This window comes from Festucalex cinctus, chromosome 16 (assembly GCF_051991245.1).
Source record: "Festucalex cinctus isolate MCC-2025b chromosome 16, RoL_Fcin_1.0, whole genome shotgun sequence".
NCBI classification, from domain to species: Eukaryota; Metazoa; Chordata; class Actinopteri; order Syngnathiformes; family Syngnathidae; genus Festucalex; species Festucalex cinctus.
This window is the reverse complement of record NC_135426.1, coordinates 6,612,376-6,633,772: the sequence shown is the minus strand read 5'-3', so window position 1 is coordinate 6,633,772 and position 21,397 is coordinate 6,612,376. Positions and strand designations below refer to the sequence as shown.

General features: G+C 39.5%; 1 protein-coding gene across 2 annotated transcripts in view; it reads right to left on the bottom strand.

Annotated features, from left to right (window-relative positions):
* tbc1d22a (TBC1 domain family, member 22a) overlaps positions 1–21,397 on the bottom strand; it is an 81,580-nt gene that overhangs the window by 50,381 nt on the left and 9,802 nt on the right. The window contains exons 6-9 of one of the 2 annotated variants that reach the window (XM_077500985.1): positions 13,760–13,830; positions 6,414–6,542; positions 4,885–4,947; positions 1,244–1,358 (exon numbers count right to left, since the gene is read on the bottom strand). In XM_077500985.1, coding sequence (XP_077357111.1) covers positions 1,244–1,358; positions 4,885–4,947; positions 6,414–6,542; positions 13,760–13,830 — 378 coding nt within the window. Of the gene's footprint in view, positions 1–1,243; positions 1,359–4,492; positions 4,559–4,884; positions 4,948–6,413; positions 6,543–13,759; positions 13,831–21,397 lie in introns of both variants that reach the window. The other variant, XM_077500984.1, reaches the window with a different exon arrangement.

Here is a 21,397-nt window from a genome sequence, read left to right as displayed (position 1 = left end):
GGAACACAGGTTCAGCAGACAGAATGAAAATAGCAGAGGCCGTAAAATTGAACCCTGTGGAACTCCATATGTTCCCTGATATATGTGAGTTCATATTTCACATATTTGTCCGACCACTTTCTTTTCCTCAGCATTGCATTAGATTACAAGAGCAGAGAAATCACGCAACCTACCATCACAACAGCCAAAAGCCGACTATTGAGGACTCTAAATAACCTGCAGCACAGCAATGTGCGCAGTCAATGATGGCCAAGTAGGGCGTCATCACAAATCATATGAGTTGAGTGTGTGTCTTGACCTCCACCGAAACCGAGACTCAATCAAACCCAGGTTAAGAACCACTGCTCTCACATCTTGCAATTAGAATGAAAATATGTTTTGACACTGTCAAAACTTTTGCCGGCATGATATTTATTATTTTCTCAACTCCCCTCCCATATGTTCAAGGTTGTACTGAAGCTGTTGTGCTCTATACCGCAGTGCAAAGTGCTAAAGTAACCCCAACTGAAAGTTATAACAAATAGGGGAAAAAAGGGGGGAGATTAAAATAGAGACTCCAAAATCTCCAACCTCTTGCGTGCAAGTCAGCACTTAACGTGTTTTGACAGTGCTTGGCGCATGCGAGATTCCCCGCAGAGGATTCCAATTTGGTACTTCTATTTTGAATGCATCGAAACGCCTAAAAAGTCAGAGAAAACAAATTGAAGCAGATTAAGGCTACAAAAAAAATGTTTTCAAAATTCATTACAAATTGAACACCACTGTCAAAATGAAAACTCCTATCATGGTTGTTGAAAGAGTGACCAGGGTTTCTGAACCCTTGGTGTAATTAGATCAATCTTTTTTGGAAGGCATTGCCTCAAGAGTGTGACAATGAATGCTTTAGACTGAAATTAAAACATATATTTGAATCTCACAACTGCTTAGAGTGGACAATTTAAGAACAACTATTTCTTCAGGTGAAATCTTACAAAAAAAGATACAGAAAGAGTTGTGAGGTGGCCCTGAAGCTGTTCAAAGAAAGACAGAGTCTTGAGAGCCCCAGTGTTCATTCCCTGTGACCTGCTGTGATGAAGCAGCAAATGAACCCTGGGTTCTTCCAGCTAGGAAAGGTGAAAAGGTGCCTCTATGAATGTGAACAGAGGTAGTCACTTGCAGCAAAGGGTGGTCAAAGAAAAATGATGACTGACATCTCGGGGTGGGGGGTGGGAAGCAAAAATAAAGCCGAGAGGGAGCTACTCACCGATGTACTCAAAGACGTAGACCACGAAAAAGGGTGTGACCAGGTCGTTGATGCCTTGCACGTAGCCGCTGGCCGGGTGGCGGATGGCCCAAATGAAAAGGATCCGTTCAAATATCTAAACAAGAGATGCAGCGTCAACAATTATCTGTTCATTCTCTTGGCAGGGATTTTTAATGGTTTAAAAAAAAAAAAAAACATCAGTCAGTGTAAATTTCTGAGGCATGCGAGGGGGACACTTGTGTGCAATAAGAATAATGTGAGGCATGCCAAGCTTGCAAAAGGAAATAGAATTAAATCGGAAGAATGTCGTTTTGCAGTGGGAGTCCTGATTTAATAGCAACAACAATCTACCAAGTAAATAACCTACCAACTAAACATTTTTTTCCCCCCATTTACAACACTTTTTTTTGTTGTTGTTCAGCCTTGGCCATTGCTGTTTGTTTTTATTTGTTTTGGCTCACGTTTCCCGTTTGAGTGGTCCAGCATTTGTTGTCAGTTCAGGTGAATTAGAGGAGGCTGGATGCTGGGTTTGTTTTCCTCGCGCACAAATGGATTTCCACCGAGGTACACATACATCTCTAGCACCTTTCCCACATCATACCCATCAAGCATTTTTTTTTTTAATATAGGAGAGTATGTCATGTTGCTGTCACTTTCTAAATAACCTCATAGCTCATTGTGTTATGGAAAACACAGACACGGTGACATGCTTTTTTTCCCTTTTTCTTGCTTATTTAAATACGTCCAAATCAATGTTGAGGCAATCAGGGGTGATTGTAAGATGTTGCTCTCCTCTGGTCTATCCCCTTACCTGCCTCCACACCTTTATCAAAGCCCCATCCATCAAACAGAGAGGCGCTGGTGCCAGCATAAAGGGGGGGAGCGGGTAATGGCTCTTTTCTTTTCATGCCGCCTCAAAAGCTGACATGCATATTTCACATTGGCTCCTACACACATAAGAGCTCCAAGTGAAAAAGCAGCATCCACTGCCCACGCAGATGTATTACGGGCAAATAAGCCATTCTTTGTATGTAAAAGAAACATAACAAGCACCTTCAAATGCAAACTACTGTTATCTTTTCTTTAAATAACTCAAAGTTTCACAAAAGTATATCCAAGGCCACATTTGAACAATTAATCAAATTCGTACAGACGAAGTGAAGTAGCATAGAGTTTTCAATTTGCAAAGGCTGCAATTTTGAGAGAAGAAAAAAAAAATGCTTCATTTCTTTGACCCAGTCGGTAGGCTTTATCATTATTTCATGAAATATGAGATTAGAGTGATAAGTGGCAAGATTAAATGATAATGCCACAAAATTATTGTTGTAAACTGGTTTATGATTTCATTTACAGCACATTTCTTGGTAAAAATTTCTGAGATTGTCATAGTGAACCCTTAAAACACTGCACATCAAAGTGTTGATTGAACTAAATCTCTAGACACATACTCTGTATTTCCTACTAATTCATGATTCATTTGCCTTTACTTTAGCATAAGCATAACCTATCACATACATTCATGTATAACAAATCTGTTATTGTTTATTGTAATAAAGATGATTTAATTGCTTATGTTTGTTAAAAAGTAAGTCAACCCCCAAATTTTCTTTACAATAATGTTCGATGCAGTCCCACTAGTCACCGTATTCTGATAATATTGCATTTGTGTCATATGAATTAATTTTGTCACTTGTCAGCTGAAAATGACATCACAGTTGCTCATGGTTCAGGTAACGACCAATCACGCCTAACCAGTTCTCTGTAGCAATGCCATATTTTCTAATTGCTTCGAATTGAATGAAGTTGTATCAGTGTAGAAATTGATTCATTGTTTTTTTTCACAGTATTTTCTAACAATGACATTTGAAGCCATTGATTTGAATGGGGTGGGACGAACCCTGCATGTTCTGAGCTCCTATTTTAACTTGAATGTCACAATTAGGGGATGGGTGTGTTTGGGCATAGCCCATGTAGCACCACATGCCAAGTAGCACACTCCATTTACCCCCCAATTGTTGACCGATTAGGATGGCCAGCCCTAATGAATACTAATAAGTCCTAATGTAGTCTGCATTATCATTTGAATTTATTTTTTTTTACACCATAACTGACTAACAGTACACTGTGAATTTGTCATACGGTTTGAAAACAAACCAAACACAAACACTTAGGTATCACTTCTGAAATCCCTGCTGAACCGCTTCAATATCCCGCTCCGCCTGAAATGGAACAGACTGTTGACTGCCTAAATTTCACCGAGCCCCACGAGGGGAGGTGAGGGGGGCGGGCTTAGGAGGGGGGCTGCGTGCCGCAGAAACAAACAACTGAATGAAATGAAGCAGAGGTGATTTTCAGGTGGCACTGCAGCAAGCATAACCATATAAAAAGGACCCTTTGGAGTCTGTTGCATAGTGAAATATATGAGGGAAGCACAGAGCTGGAATATTTCAAATCAGTGCTCGTGGCTTTCATTTTGTAAGCACAAGGCAGAGCACTGGCAAAGGGGGAAAACAATGTGAGGGGTTGTATTAAGGGTGGAGGGCTTTTATGATATATATCGTCAGACAGACGCTTCATGTGATTTGATGTTTTTCCAGCCTTGAGTTGGATCTTTACAATAGAAGGGCAAACGCTGCGTGCTGCATGACTGCGACTGCTAATGTGTTTTGGCCTGTGTTTGTGTACTGATAAATGCTAATACGGCACCTCACTTGCCTTGATTGGCGCACACACACAAATGGTGCAATACACTCGTGCGTATGCCTTCACGAGTGTTAGTGTGTGCATGCTCACGTGTTTGTAGGGGTGTGCAAGCGTGTGTGTGGGTCCTGGTTAGCTCATTAGCCAACAGCCTCGTTTTTATTCCCTATGAGGCCACTAGTTCTTAAATTAGTCTTTTGCGCAGGGAAACAAAGCTTCTTATCAAGACCAATATATAACCTATTACATTTAAGGACTTAAACATCTTGGCTTCAAAGTGTGCTGCCTTGGTTTATGTTTTACCACGAATGGTTATTGTTTAATTTAAAGGCTCTGTTGCAGCCCTGCAAAAGGTTTATTAGGCTCATTTTCAACTGTATGGTTACCAGCGTGTAGCTCTCACGGATGCATTCAGTGTGGCACGGTTGTTGCACTTTGCTGTGGCACATTTAAAAGCTTTTGTTTTGTTTTTTTATCTTCATGACAACACTACATTTGCCCCAAATGATGTTCGTGCAAGGGGTAAGAATTGGGAAGGGGCGATCTCACCTCTTGGACAGAAGCTTGTTGAAAGAGAGGAATAAGAGGATTAGTTCTCGGTATGTCAATGTGAATCTGCAGAGAGAGAAAAAGGGAGAGAAAAAAAAAAGACAAACTGAAGCAACGGGCAGGTTAGCACGGATCAGACAGCGGACGGCGCGATAGTTAGTGCGGCTCGGCGTCCTCCATTGAAGGCACGCTAATTTCAGAGTTCACCCCAGCGGGTGAGTGACAAGGCAGGCGGACAGAATCGTCAGAAGGGAGAAAAACAAACGGATGCAGGTCAGCGACTGGAGCAAAGCCCACTGGGACAGTCCAGATTGTGCCTGATTTTCTCATTATTAATTAATTATTTATTTTTTGTTACAGACAACAGGGGTCAGGAGGGAGTCCACCCTTACCTCTGTCACCTTTGGCTGGAGCACCAAAGACTCAGGACTCATCCTAGGAATATCTATTTGGATCTAACAGGGAAGAGAACATTTTAGACATGGAAACATGCACACACGCATTAACACTCCTCTTTTACCCTTCCCAGTTATTCACACGTCATTCCAAATAGAAATGATATCAATATTAAGGGGGGAAACAGCACTGATGAAAATGCCGGCGTGCTTCAACAATGTAATCCTGCTGTGCACCTTGCAGCAGAATTTAGTTTATTGCGTGGATTTGCAGTCCCAAATGCCTCATCGAATAAAATGGCCCAACCAATCTATCAGTTTTTCAAAAAAATAAAAAAAATAAAATCTGGGTTTTAATTGCCGCCTGTACATTTGAAAACTGTAGCAGGCGGTTGGTTTAAACCTTTGCAAAAAAAAAAAAAAAGGGATTGAAAATGTGAAGAAATAATGTGGATTCAAGTTGTATCCCTTAAACAGCAATATTATGTATGATACAACACTGCTGTTTGGAAACATTGTGTGTAAACACACTAAACATGGATTACAGGATGCAAAGGAGAGAGTCACCTCGGGAGATTAGAAAGAAAATTAGCGACAAACACATTAAAGGTAAACAATAGAAAATCATCTCCAAACAGCTTGACGTTCCTGTGACAAAAGTTGCAAGCATTATTCAGACTTGCAGGAATGGGCCGCAGGAGGAAAATTGATGGCAGACTTGAGAGAGGGCTAATAAAAATGTTCACAAAACTCTGTGTAATATCCACATGTGATTTTCCAAAGGCTTGAATCTTTTGAAGTTCAGCAATGCTTGATAAAGCAAACTACAAAAACAGGGATGGCCAAAATGGCTCATGCCGTATGTGCACAGGAAGTGACAACAAACAAACCGTTAAAGAGACAGAATGACAGAAACAAATGAACGGAGAGATTCCAACAAAAAGGCGACAACTGTACAGGATATAAATGAAGAAATCAAATAAACCTACCACTGTGTGTTGTGAAATTCATTGCCAGAAAGTTATACTCGTTCACAAAACAACACAGATCAGTGCTTAAGACATTTGGCAAAAACAAAAAGATGCCTCAAGACACAATCCAAGTCATCATCAAAACAAGCTGGCGTGAGATTCGGGCGAAATTGGATGAAACATGACAAGGTTTTTGCAATCGTCGGCCCACTCTGATGTTTGTTATCAGTCCGAAATCAACTGGACGATAAACAAAGAGAAAGGACTTGTTTTCCAAGCCAAAGAGCAGTGCTTGTTTTTCTCAAATAAGTGAGAGTGTTGGATCACATCGTCTCAGTTAGAATGAAGCCAAACAGGAAAAAAAAAAAGCACTCTGTCAAATAACTGCTTTCGCTCACACATAGAGACAAAGGTGATGACCTTGTAATTGGAAGTCTTTTGTTTATATTATTGAGTCCTTCAATGAGTCGAGTGTGGCGTTGAGACAATGTGAACCAAAGAACAAGGAGGACAATCAGTTGTAGTGTCTGGGGGGGGCATAAATATAGCGTATACCTGTCTGTACGTGTCCTGATGGTGCTCATCATTGCGGGAGTCGTAGTACTGCTGGATGAAGCCAAAATACTCCTGTCGTTTCCTCTGAAGGACATTCTCTCTTCTCTCAGCATTGGCGGGCAGGTAACCCTGAGAACGGTCACATCATATATATGTGACTAAAAAATACACCATGAATAAATAACTATTACATTAAAGCGCAATTGCAATATTGAGGATTTAAAAAAAAAGGCCTATCAGAATGTAAAGTTGTGTTAAAAACTACAAACTATGAATGGACCTTGGAGCAAGAAGATTCAAACCATATATTATCTTTCTTATTAAAGCCACCCATTCGCCCACCTGTGGCTCCGTATTGGACAAAAACAACTTCACGTATTTATATTTACCTTTATAACGGTGTCCAACAAATACTAATAGGCAGTAACTGTTTGGAGACTATGCTAACAAACACCTGCATATTTGTAGCAAGCAAACACAAGCAGCATCCACTTGGGACTCATTAATTCAGTCTTTTTAAGTTCCTGAAACTGCCAGACAGTTTTTTCTTGGGTTGTGTTATCTCTTTCATATATTTGTGTGTCAGTACAATAACAAATATATTTTTTATGCCTTTGATTTAAAACCCTGACCTGCTTCAAACTGCCAATAAAGAACCTCTTCCTTGTATTGCTTACTCTGCAATGAATGGTGCAAACAAAACTGGAGAAGTGATAAAGTACAACGTGATGTTACTTTTGGGTCCAAGTAGTCGACGTTTATGCAATAAAGAGACAGCAAACTGATGACCGTGTGCCCTCTGGGAGCGTCAGGGTTCTAAATGATTTAATTTCAACCCTTAGAACAGACTGGCTCAAGCATAATCCCGTGTCCACATGAATAAAGTAGGAGGTACATCGGAGTGGCGTCAACTAAAGACACATTAGACAGGCGGAATATGAAGACCATCTCACAGTTTACACCAGTACATTTAACCAATTATGGGCCCCAAATTGGCCGTTAATATTATCTATTACCCTCTTAAGCACTTTGGCATATGGAAGGACGTCTCCACCCGGCAAATGATGTCTTTATGCACCCTCCAGACAGGGTAAGTCTGACTGAAATCGTTTCTACAGCTCTTGTAGTGTCAGTGTTTTTCTAACCTGCAAATCAAACAACATGGGCGCCATATGTTCCATCCACCTGACTGCGGTCACATTTCAGTCCATAAGTAAGACCCCACGACTTTGGTTTAAGCTGCCAAATAAAAGCCCACCCGTCACACAAACAACCCCGGTGTCCGCCAGATAAATGCTAGGGAGCAGAGGGGACGTGTGGGGGCATGCATTTGGGGTTACAGGGGTGCGTGCACGTGTGTTAAAAGGTTAATGGACAGCTTAGCGGAGGTCGGCGACACCGCAGCTGTTTTACGGTTCGATAGGACCGAGCACCCACACGCGTCCAACGAGAAGCAGCAGTTAACTTTTAAGATGAACTGCTGCTTTTCAAATCATCAAATATTTCACACAGTAAAGTGCGTTTTTCTCAGAGAAACGGCACGGTGGTTAAATTTTTAGTGGCTAAATTTGAATTTATTTGTGGTCTACTGGTTTAAAAGGGGTGAGGGAAGTGTAAATATGTTTCACCGAATGCGCCTCAGTGTTATTTGCTTGCAAAAAAATAAACCTCAAGTCTTCATTCTCCTCCTCTGAATGCTTCGACTTCCTGAACCTTCCATCTCTCTAATGGATCTTCCACTTGAAAAGCAGCGTAAATACATGCAGAGGAATCCATTTGGGGACATCAAATGAAGCAGCTTCTTTTTAACTTAAGCCTTTGCACCAGCTAAATTATTTTTGACTTTGGGAGTGAAAACAAATGGTCCCGCTAAGGGACAGGGTAAAAGTTGTGCAAAAACTTTCTGTGGATCTCTTGACTGGAGGCCCCAATATCAATTTCTTTCAACTTTATTTTTATTTTTTTGCATTTTCAGAAACACAGCATACAACAAAATAAGCATAGGCTTCATCACTTCTTAATAACAATTGCATGTTATATATTGTGTTCATGTAATAACGATTAATGTATTGTGTGTGTTTGTTAAGGAAGTGATAGCAATAATAAATCGCAATTGAGATTATTTTTCAAAATCCTTCAGTCCTCTGACTAGTTATCTCATGTCAGATGGCCTATGTAAGTTTTTTTTTTTTTTTTTTTTTTTTTGGTAAACATTGCTTCTTTTAACACAGATTCTCCAGATAAACAGCAATACAGTACCACCCATTAAAAGGTTTTGCCATTCCCAAGCCAGTCTACATTATTTTAAGGTATGTTTTCTTGACATTGGCTTCCAGCAATGTTCGCTTTAGTTTGCTTCCGATCTCTGTTTAAAGTACACAATATATCTTTCATTTCCTTCAATTAAATTATGAAACAGTATGAATCCAATATTAAATTTTGCGACATTGCATAGCAACAACTCAGAAATAAAAAATAAACAAATGATGAAAATATGTACTGTTTAATATAACCCCCACTCCCCCATACTGGGTTGATACAGAACTTGTGCAATTCGCCTCTGGACGCCATCTGCAATCATTTTCCTATTAAATGGTCTATGCACCTCTAATGTACCATATTTAGACGATATTTACCGCTGTTTTTATTGGCCGCAGGGTGCTTTTTTAGACTCGCGGCAGGGGTGTTATTTGGGCACGTGTGGGAACACATCATTGACATATGGAGATGATGTAAGTAGAGCCAACCTGATATGTTGACACAGTAACTTTGACAAATAAGTGATTCCTTCCAATTTGGATTTGAAATCTGATCAGGCAATCCAGGCAATTACAAGAATTGTGACTCTTCCACTGCAAATATTTAAGACTGCTTGGCATTCAGTGTTTCAAGTTCTGAATTGAGATCAAATTTAGTGAGTGAGAAGTAGCGCATCAATCAATTTTTAGTGTTTTTATGTTTTTAAACTTCCTTATTTGACCATAGTGGACCAGAATGGGAATTATTCAGAGAGGGTTGCATGAAGAATAAAACCAGTGTTTCCCACTGCCTGTAAATGACCTAGCAGTTTAACATCATTATCTCTAAAAATCAGTCCCGCTGCTTTACGATACATATCATATAAACCCTCCGTCTTATCACACTTTCCACAGCTGGTTAGTTTTTTGCCTCTCCCAACGCGTCACATTTTGCAGCCACACTCCATTAGCAAATGTACATATTGCCACGGGCCGCCATTCTTTCACAAAGCAGAAAAGTCATTAAATCCATTTGCCTTTCACTTCGGGCTCGGACGCCAAGTGCTCTTTAAACAAATGAAATGAGATGGCGTTGTTTCTGAAATAATGGGAAGTTCAACGCCATGCATTTCGGCAGCCGGGGGGCAACCTGCGGTGGCCCTCGCTTGCATAGTGAAATGAGGTGGAGCAACAATACACTTGGCAATATTTCCCGTCGACTACTTTTTCATTTCCACGCTGAATAACAACGGCGTACTGCTGTGTACTCTTGCTGTGATGCGGCTGTAAACGCAGGCCGCTGGGGTGGGATTGCACAGCTCTGAAGGTAAGGGGGGAAATTTGTTTCTCATCGTTGTCAGGTACGAAAAAAAAAAAACAAAATCTAGTGGAGGAGGAGGGGGGAGAAAAAAAATCTAAATAAGACGGTGCATGCTGGTGAGCAGCAGAAGGGCACAAGGGACATCAGCGGAGTGAAGTTTTATTAGGTGTCTCTGCCAAGTTTATGGCATACGGCGAGGCCTGCGAGCCCGAGTGTGTGCACAGATTGAGAATAGATTTCAAGCCTGATCCCTCCTATCCATCTTGCCATCAGACGGTGGCGCAGACAGGACAGAAAAGGCAGTCAAGTGTTATGGCATTCCAGAAGATATGAGTGCTTTTGGACGCTGAGCTTTAATCCGAGCTTTGGATTTAACCCCACGATAATTCGTACCCCAAGATCGAGGATTCTATTGAAATCCTTACCAGGTGGGCTGGAAATGACACAAATAGAGCTTGTTGGAACAGTGGATACAAACACTGCAAACTCAAATAAACCCTCAAATAGATACCATTGTTCTCCCATCAGGAAAAAAATAGTACAAGTCATTGGTTAATTATACGGTGTAACAAAAAAACAATTTGAATGGGAAATTGATTTTGATTGAAAATAAAATGTGAATGCTTTAAATTGAACCCAATTGTTGCACTTTAAAAAATATTGAGATGTGTATTGCTCAATGGTGTTTTATTGGAGAGATACATATTGATGCAGAATCCTTGTACCTCCAAAATCATCACACTGTCAAATGACCGTGTGACAAACACATACTCATTTCATCATACATTCTCAAACTGAGCCATACTGTATCAAATCGAATCAGAATTCCACTAAATCAAACCAAATCGTTCCACTTTAAAATGAACCGTCCTTGAATCGTATCAAATAGTCATTTACTGGAGAGATGCACACCCTTACAAGTTGCCTTACTTCCATTGTTCAACCAAATTAAAGCCCATGTTGCTAACCAAAACAGCATCACTGAAGCAGGAAAACCACCTTGGATTAATTTAAGACGGGAGACTTGTGCATTATGGATGCCACAAGAATGCATCCATGCCCAAAACTTTATTTTAAGAATAAAACAATTCATGTTTTTATTCAATTACTGATATTATGACATAATTTACATTACAGTACATAAAATCAAAATGCAGTATACCATTTAATCCTCATTTTATAAAACTATTAACATTTTTTTTAACTTATTTTACATTAAAATATATATATATATATTCTACTGCAATTGGCTGGCAACCAGTTTAGGGTGTACCCCGCCTACTGCCCGAAGCTGGCTGGGGTTGGGCTCCAGCACCCCCGCGACCTTGGTCAGGAGTAAGCGGTTAAGAAAATGGGTAGATAGATGGAATATTTTAAAATTCTAAACAGACAATATTTTTATTGATTATAATATAACACATTACATAATACAACATATAATGTAGAAATAAAACATTTAATTATTGACATCAATTTTTAATACCGTAATTTAGTGGAAAAACTAAATTTAAATAAAAGACTCAAAAGTTGGTGGACAGACTGACGGACGGGCAGACAGACAGCTTTATTGTCTGTTCCAGGTAAAAATAAAAAATAAAATAAAAAATTGTTTGTGACGGCTGTAAAACTCACAAGTTGAAAACTCACAAACAAACAAAAACAAAAAACAAAAGCACAACCAATCGAGACCAGCGTGCCATGTGATCACATACTATGGTTATCTGGAAAGGCGGTGAAACAGCACGTGGCTCATTGCCCAAAGCTATTCTCGTACACCTTGTTCCAAGCGACTTTAAACAACTGTATGCTCAATGTTTAATGTAGATGAAAGACAAGCTGCCGCGTTTGTCAGAAGACCTTGTAGACTACATACATGTAAGTCCTCCGTACAATTTTGTGACAGAAAAAAAGATTGCCACAACAAGCTAAAGACGGCAATCTTCTACTCACACAAGTGTACTCTTAATGTGACGCTAAAAGATAAAGCTTTGGACCATAAGGGGGACAACTTGCAGAAGAAAAGGTCAGTCATAATTCTGCTGCATGCTGTGTTGCTTGTGTGCCCGAGCCCACTTCCCACTTACATTAACATTCATTTCTCCACAGGGAAGCACTTGTCTTCACATGCACCAACACCACAGGGCAGCTGCACTTATGCAACCACATACATACAGTACATCAAAAGTGCGCATACGCACGCGAGCACGTGTACCAAGTCAACAAATAATATTAACTCATTTACTGCCAGCAAACGGATCATTGGCATCTATAGCCGTCAATGGTAGTGAATGAGCTGATCGGTCGGTATCTATTGCAGTGTCCAATGGTGTTACACTGCATCAATTTAGCACTGTGTCAAATAAGGATGCTGTATTTGATTAAGCCCCCCAGTTGGGTCGCTTCACACCAGCGAGAGCCACACAAAACAGCCACACACTCGCACCTTTAATGACATCTTTTCTGCGGCACATTAGCTATTGTGCGGTAATTAATGGGAGAGTCACGGTGCTCAAAAAGCCCGTCATCTCTCGGCAGATTCCGAGCCGTACGCCACAACAATGGCTTAATGAGTAAACACACCGAGTGTCTCATGAATAAATTATTGGTTCCTCACAATTAATTTCCCCTATTCAAGTTTATAAAAAAAAAAAAAAAAAAAAAAAAGCACACTCAAACTGTTAGCAGTCTTCATAAATCAAAAACGGAGCAAGGTCGGGAGAAAGATGATGACAGCAACTTTATGTGCAAGAGTACGAGTGTGTACGTGTGGTGATCATCTGTTATGTGTTTATTATTATTTGCACAAGTTTATTTCCACAAGCGGCTTTGTGTGCACTTTTGTTTGCATAGTTGTGTTTCTTCCAAGATTACTGATGAACAACTGAAAGTTGTCTTGCAATTAGGGCTGAACAATTAAACAATTTCAAATTGATGTCACTGTGTAGAAGAATGAAAGAATGAATTTTCAACTTTCAAAGGCTGTTTTTTTTATATAGTGAACGCCTAAAACACTGAAAATCAAATTTATGAAATTAACATCTCACGTTTAAGTAGATAAATAAACTGCATTTCATATTAATTCGTGGTTCATTTGCCTTAATTTTAGCATAACACTAATCTTAAAGACCAAAACATTTATGTATATTGCAATTCATCAAAATTCAATTACAATTTCAATTATTACACTTCACAACTACAAAACCAGCTTAATCATAAAAAATGTTTATTAATACAAATTTTTGAGTTTAAATTTTATACATTTGCACCTTTTTAAAATAACTAGTTTCATACATTTTCAAACAGAACTTGCATAATTTTTCGCTTTTTACATTTAAACATTTTCTTGTTTTGTACCAAAAAATAAATGAATGTCTTACTGTGCATTGCGCATACTGCACTCCAACTTCGTTTTTGCCAACATAAATAAATATATATTTATAACTATATAGTATTATAAAGTCGGTTTGGTCCTAAAGGAACTTACACAATTATAGTATTTCTATTTTTTTTAATTGGTCTTAATATTTTTAAATATGTAAACATTTTCTTGTACATTTTCTTATTTTGCACCAAAAAAATAAGCAATTGTTTGAATAATCATGATTTCAATGATTGCCAAAATAATCGTGATTATTATTTGTCCCATAATCGAGCAGCCATATATTGTATAATAATAATACATGTCACATTGTTTGCTGTGCTACAAATTGGATATTAAATTGCAATTACAATATTGAGGGAAAAAAACAAAATCTTGCCTCAAAACAATTGCCAAAAATAAAACTTACCGACAGCAGCTTCCACGCGATTGGTCGGACTTGTCGTGGGATTCCAGACCAGCTGAGTTTCCGAAGCTCTTCTGTAAAATAAAAAAAAAAAGTATTGAGTCCTTTTTGAAAAAAAATTATGAAGCTCAATATGTAGCCATGATAGCACAACCTTCACAAAATCATTAGTGGATCATTAAATTAAACAGTCAAATCAGTCAATGAAAGAAAACAGCCAGTCATGTTCTCTCACTATCTCGTTCCTTTCTATTAAAGAATGGCATTAATAATTACATTCCTTCAGGCGATGAAGGCGAGCTGGAGGGCTATCACATAAAAATAAATCCAATGAAGAGGTGCAAATTGAACATTTATAGTGGTTTTAAAAAGAGTGCTTTCCTTAAGACAATGAAGAGCCCGAGAATGGCTTAATGCTCGCTACGACGCATTACATCAAGTCTATGGCACTATCTTTCCGACACACACCTTGACAGAAATAAGTGATGGCCGCGTGGATGTGGGGAATGCAGGCGGTAACAGAGAAAGTACGCTGCCTGGCACTATCTCCAAACCTGGATCTAAAGTTATTCCAGCAACGGGCGAGCTAATCTTGATTTTGGGAGAAAAAAAAAAAGCAGGTATTTCCCGTACATTTGTGTTATCTTCATCTATGTTAGTAAGCCAACATGTGAGTCTCAAGTGGCAGTAAATCCTTCAGCGGCCCTCTTACAACCAGTTGGTCATTAACCAATCAGGAAGGTCATTATTGAATAGCAATGGATGGCTTTTGCACAAGTATTGTTATACCTGCACTCCAAGACCGTAGTGCAGGGGTTCTCAGATTTTTTCGGTCTACGGACCTATTTCAGGTAAGAATTTGTTTACAAGGTTAGTGTATGGTAGATCATTCAATTATACCCTTGAAATGAAATTATTTATCATTTTTTCCCGCAAAAAATGGAGGCCATTATTTTAGATAGATGACAGTACGCAGGTATAAAGTTGATTTATTTTTTTTTTTTTTGACTGCAAAATATTCTAATAAGCTATGGCTCGCAGGAACCCCCGACCCCCATTTGAGAACTGCTGTTTTAGAGCAAATAAAGCTGACATCATTTTCTAAAGCAAAAAGCTACCAATGTAGCTAAGAAACAAAGCAAATACTTCCAAGACTTGCATTCAAAGCAGAGGCAGAGAATTGATAAGGCCTTCACACCGAGTGAACGGTATTGATTAGTGCTGCCAAATGACTGCGCCTGGCCTGTTCTTCAAGGCAAACGCAATGAAGTCAGAGACAGATAGCGGGACAGGAAATAGAAATCAGCTAAACAGCAATGGGTTGGGTCCATTGGCTAAATTGAGTGGACCGCATTAGAGCTTGTTTGGCCGATGGAAGCGGCCATTTGTTCGTGATAGTTCCAGTTGTGTCTTCCACTTAAAAGGAAAAAAAAAAGGAAAAAAAAATATCTCACTTACCTTGCCCGATGCGGTTTTAATTATGTAGAAATTCAATAGTGATCTAGTGCAGTGCAGGGCTTTGGGATGATGGGTGGTTACTGCTACACTAAGCGGCAAGTAGAACCGAGATATTGAGAATATGGAGCACTAATGGAGGTTTTCCCTGGATTTTTATCCCAAAACCCCTTCTCTTCTCGTGGGGGAAGATAACGGGATCTTATATTGTGCGGTCAATCATACTGATAGAGAAACAAGCTTATTTTCCCCCGAGGCCCCTGAGTTATGTTCGTTTTGAGACTAAAAAATGCATATGCGGCTCAGTGTCTTCCCATTCTGAGAATTTGGAATAAAGCTTTTTTTGACTACGACTCACAAGTGTGTGAATGCATCATTAGTCTGCCGCCAATGACATCTGCCTTTATGTGGCAGGGGGACAGCCACGGGGAAGTTATGTACCGTTTTCGCCCAAACCGAAGTCATTAAGGGTGAAATCGTTATCCTACAAGCAGCTCTGCATTCATTATTCTTTTAAAAGCTAGTCAAGGATGTCCCCTTCTCTTGGCGTACAACCCTTTGAACCTTCATTTGCACTGTCAGACAACGAAATGAGTCCATGAATCTTGTGGACTCGGGCTTAATTAAACTATGTTATATTTCTCACACCTGACATTAATCTCACCATAGGAGGAGGGTGGAGTTGGTTAATGGTACATCCTGATGCTACAGTGATCGCACCAAGAGTATGCCCCGTCTTAGATGATGGGAGAATTTGAGCATGAACGGGAAGCAGGTGAAATAAACACGAATGTTTTACTTGGCAGGGGATGTGCCCGTTTCGAGCCATGCATCATACGCGGGGAAAATTGCAAACACAGCGTCTACGCCGAGAAAATCGCTATCCTGACAAACGCTCTCCAGCGGGGTGCTGGATCAATGCTGGATTCAAATCACAGTGAGCCCAGGCAACTTATAAACCCACACTGTGACGTTGTGAAAGTTCATATCAGAGGCTGATCAGACAGCATCTACATGAGATCATTTGCAATCCAATATCCATATTAAGAAAATCTTTTAAAAATCCAACACTCATTTGGTCACCCGTTTTACAGAAATTATTTGAGAAGAGTAAAATTCCATTTCCCAGTAGGCAGAAACATACAGGATAAATTGCAGATGTCGTTTCATTAGCGCCAGGCTACCTCATCTCTCCGACAACGCGTCCGAATCTCTGAGGGCGCCTCTTGTGCATTATGAATGAGACAGCCGTGCCCCGGCTACCGGTGGAATACATTAAAGACATTTCATGCTATTTTGAAAATTAATCTGTTGTTGTGGGTGAAAAGTTTCCGCAACTGTCCCGGAGGCGGCGGTTGGGACTAGCTGTCCTTGTCGGGTTTGATGAGCAAAATGAACAATGTGACGCCGCGGACAAAATTTGTCAGTCCACATCCTGCTTCTTTACACACGTCTGAATTTGTGTCTGAATGGAGAAAAAAAAAAAAAACTCCACTAATTGCAATTTTGAAGGCGTCTCTACAGAAATAAATGCAGGGGCAGCAAACGCATACTTTACAGGCAATTTAGCCTGCAGACAATCATTTCAAAGTATACATTAGCAAGTGGGGGAGGATGTCAAAGACGAATCTCCCTGGTGGGACCGATAAAATATCACATTATTGTATACACATATTGGAATTAGAAGTTGGATGTTTATCCTGCCGGCAGGCGCGCACCACAGAGGCTTGGTCAACACAGTGCATTTAAAAAAAACTAAAAAAAACAACATATATCGCATGTACCAACCCATTATGCATGACCTTACAGTGGTGCACTTTGTTTTGTATTGCGTTAAAATGATGTGGACCACGATGGGGGGGGGGGGATTGGTGATTAGGACACCATGTTCCTTCTGTTCAACACCAACAACAGCTGCTCCGGTATGGAAAGACTCAGAGGCACGATGACTGCACAATGACGCTCACATCATTCAGAAGCAGGGAAAATATATATCGCAAAAAGTCAAGTTTGTGTTTCATTAAAAACGCCTCGACATGCAAAATTATTACAGCTTTGGAAGAAGAAGAGGTGGTAGGGAGGTCACAGGGAACGTACAAAAGACGGAGACTTCCAGCTAAGGCTTTTTGCTTTTGTTGACAGCGGCTCCAGTGAGGAAAATGAGGTTGGGACACACAATTAAAAGGGTGCCCAACTGTACTTATATGAGGGAGAAATGAAAGCCGTCTATTTGCTTTTCCTGCCCAGATGAGCCATTTACATACACTGTGGTCCCCTGCTATGCAATATCCCATGGTTCACCTACCTGCTACTTATATATTGCAAAAATCTATGCAACAGTCACAATACACTTAGCATTTTTTTTTTTGATATATATATAAATGGACATAATATAAAAAAGGAGAACATATTGTAATAGTCAAGTGTGCAAATTCTATTCCATGTTTAAATGTTAAGAGCCCAAAAAAAAAAATTGTATTCCCCCCCCATTAATCGGCCAATTGATCTGTTATTGGAATTTCATTCTGCCAAATATCAGAATCCACCTCAGCCTTTAAAAAAAAATAAAAAATCTTATTTGTCAGGTCCGGCTCACTATATTTCTGCTATTTACCTATTGCACGTGGGTCTGGATGTACTGTATCTCCCGCAATGAAGGTGGGGATCACTCTACTGTAGGTCTATGCTAAGGTACTTCCCAAAATGACCTGAATTTGGATTCAGAACCCTTTCAGCAGGAGTGGGGTTTTTTTCTTCCAGCCTAAACTTGCAAGTGCAGGAGATTGCATGTACACTTAAGATTGTGCCGCTTCCATGTCTACTCGTCCTGTCAGTGAGCGGTACTAGCCTGCCTGTATGTGCGCACGCTTGTGTGACTGGTGGCAAAAAACAACACTCGTCAGTTCGGTCAGAAGACCGGACGTCAGCGAGGACGTAAGAAGAGCTGTCAGTCAGCTTGGGCTGAGCAGCAGGTTTGACGGCTGCGGGAGGTAAGGTGGTTGGCGGGCCGGAGCCATGCACTATTCAGGCACCATTCAGATGGAGCGAGGTCATCGAGGCAAAGCAAGGTTCTGGCACACTAGTGAGAGTATTGCACACGCCTGTTTAAAAAAAAATATGGAATAGAAAACCACATACCTTAAAAACTAAGCATGAAAAAATATTATGTCTCCTATTAAATGAATGTTAGCCAAGGTTAGCCAAGGTAAAACCTCTCACCCAAAAAGTTTGTTGGACTGAAAGTTGTATTTTCTTTTTAACTGCTCACTGGCTTTTATTAGAAAAGCGAAAAATGCTTTTGATCTAGTCCATCTCACCAATTAAGTACGACTGAATCACAATTCCTCACACAAGTCTATTTTGATGTCATCTACAGGAAAACCAGAGCATCACATTTTACAAGATTTGGGCTGTTATTAAGCTTTAAATATCTGACTGGGACCAAACCCAAGCAAGTTGTTTAACCGACTTGAAATTTCTCACAATTCTACGCCACTGTAAAAACCCTCTGCAAAATAGTTTAGCTTGTGAAATTTGGCAAAATTGGGCTTTAATAGTGTGTAAAACGTAGCCAGGACCAAAGTCCTTATAAAGAAACTGACTTGAAATTTCTCACAATGGGATATAATTCATAATAAGCATGTGTGCTGTTATATACCATTACAATATGATCCAACAGTGTTGAAAAAGAAAAAAGAATAAGTGAACGTTGTTCCATTGTTCCTTTGTGCCATTTGACACTACTCTGTGAGGTCAAAAAAACAACGCTATTAGAAGTGACATCTTTATCATGCAGTGTACTCAAAAATTTAAGACCCCCTCCTATAAACCTTCAATGCAGTGAGATTCTTGGACGATCTAACTCATCTAAAAAGGACGACGTGCTGCCGCCAGGGAGCAGAAGGCTCATAAACTAACAAGACTTGTAAAAAATAAATAAATAAATAAAAGACCCCCACTATCCCCCACCCCGATTATACCTGCTCAGCCAACCTGATTGATGGCACAGATGGCGGGAAGGGGACATTGGCCATACAAGAAGCTTACAATTGTGGAAAAGTGTCCGTGTGTGTGTTAGCCTTGCTGTTAGCTGAAACATCCCAATATGTGAATGATGACAATGAGTTTTGTTTTTTGTTTTTTTAATTGAGAATTTCCCTTTATAAATTATGTGATGTTCAAACTACAACTAAATTGTGTGCAGCAGCTGAAGAGTAGAACACGTAATGAATATGCTCAGTGAAATCAGAAGATAATGAACAACCGGCGTGCAAATATGAGCACAAGCCAGAGACCCGCTCGCACAAGGTGGCAGATTCTCTGACAATGAAAAAGCCTCATCAAATTACACAATTCATATGAGAGTGGGGCCATTCAACAAAATCACACACGGAATTATAACCATAGAAGAACAGCAAATTAAACACAACCTGATAATTTGATATATATTAAAAAACAATGATTGATTGAACTTTTCATTTAAGTTAAGATCATGCTCGTTTCACTCATTGTAATATAAGTGTTTGATATTTATTATTTGGCAATTGACATGTTAACATCGCAGGCACATGAAGCCTTGAATAAGTATGGCGGCTGAATGATTTAGAAAAATAATCTAATTGTGATTTTTTTTGCTTCAATAATGAAATTGTGTTTTAGTATGCAATTGTTTTTTCAAGGTTCTCCTCCCATCTATTTTTTAACCCACACAAGCAATAAATTAATCTTTATTACAATAAACAATATCACATTTATGATATATATATATATATATATATATATATTTTTTTTTATATATAGTTTAGGCTTACACAATAATAAAGGCCAATGAACCATGAATTTATGTAAAACAGTTGATTTATCTACTTGAACCGGAATTGTTCATTTATTTAACACTGACTTGCAGTCTTAAATGTTCACTACGACAACTTGCAACAACTAAGTCAGTAAATCATAAATCAAATTAAAACAATAATGCACGGATGTGTGGCTTTAGAAATTCTAACTTTCCATGTTTCATGGAATTACTGTATATGTGAACATGAGGAGTGAAGTCCTTAAGCACTCAACCTATCGAAACACTATACAAATAAATAAAACATACATTAGAAAAAAAAAAAGTCATACCTTTTTTTTTTTTACCACATTTTTTGTGATTTAAAAATCTCATCCTCAAACATTTGTGATCGTTTTGAATTTGATCAATTGTCCATCTGTAGAAATAATGACTGGCATGTGAGGAATGTTGAAGAATTAGAGCCAAAATCATCTCTGTTATTTCCTTTTGCAGTCCATAAAGCCTTCTTCTTTCCTTAATCAAACTGATGCATGGAAGTAGAACGCCGCATTAGGGCTTGTGCACTTTTACAGTGCCAGACGCCACAAAAAAAAAAGAAAAAGAAAAAAAAAAAAGACCACGCTCACACAAAGCCGAGCATCATCAGCACTGCATTAAACGGAGTTACATCACCATTTTGGCATGGAAGTCGTGCTGATGCTGTGACTGCATCATATAGCAGAAGCAAAGACGAGAGGTGGTGGTGTTTTAGCCAGTGTCACTGCAGTAAAAGGTTCCAATCACAATGTGAGAAAAGAAAAGCAAAGCAAAGTGCTGCAGCACCCCCAACAGAGTGTAGGCACACACTGGCAGCCATCAAAGGATGAAGAAAAGGTTCACGTTTTTTTTTTTTCTTTTTCTTTAATTGATGTGTGGCACTTTCTCCACCGATGTACGTTCTTGTATGCCATTTGGGGTGATTGTGCGTGGGAGTTTCCGACTGTAATGACCGCAGCAGAGAGAGAGAAGTGGGAAAAACACAAAACAAACGAGGTGGACCTGATAAAACAAGGACGCAGAAAAGTTTGAATAAGTTGAGACTGGAGGGATGAGGATGACCATCACCATGGCAACAGCAGAATTTTTGCCATCTATCAAAAACTGCCTTCAACTTAAAAAGTAAAAATCATCTGCAGTAAACGCCATTCACCTACTAGCCAAGTTTTCTGTAGAACCTTAACAAAATTAGTTGAGTAAACTCAGCTGTCAGTCACAGCACTTTGACGCTCTTATTTTGAAACTCAAAACTGCACCACTTCCGGCACACTGAACTTGACCGTCACCACTTGGCAACAGATTCGCGAATGACCGTCACATTCAAGCTCAAACCACTTTGCTAACAAAATTGA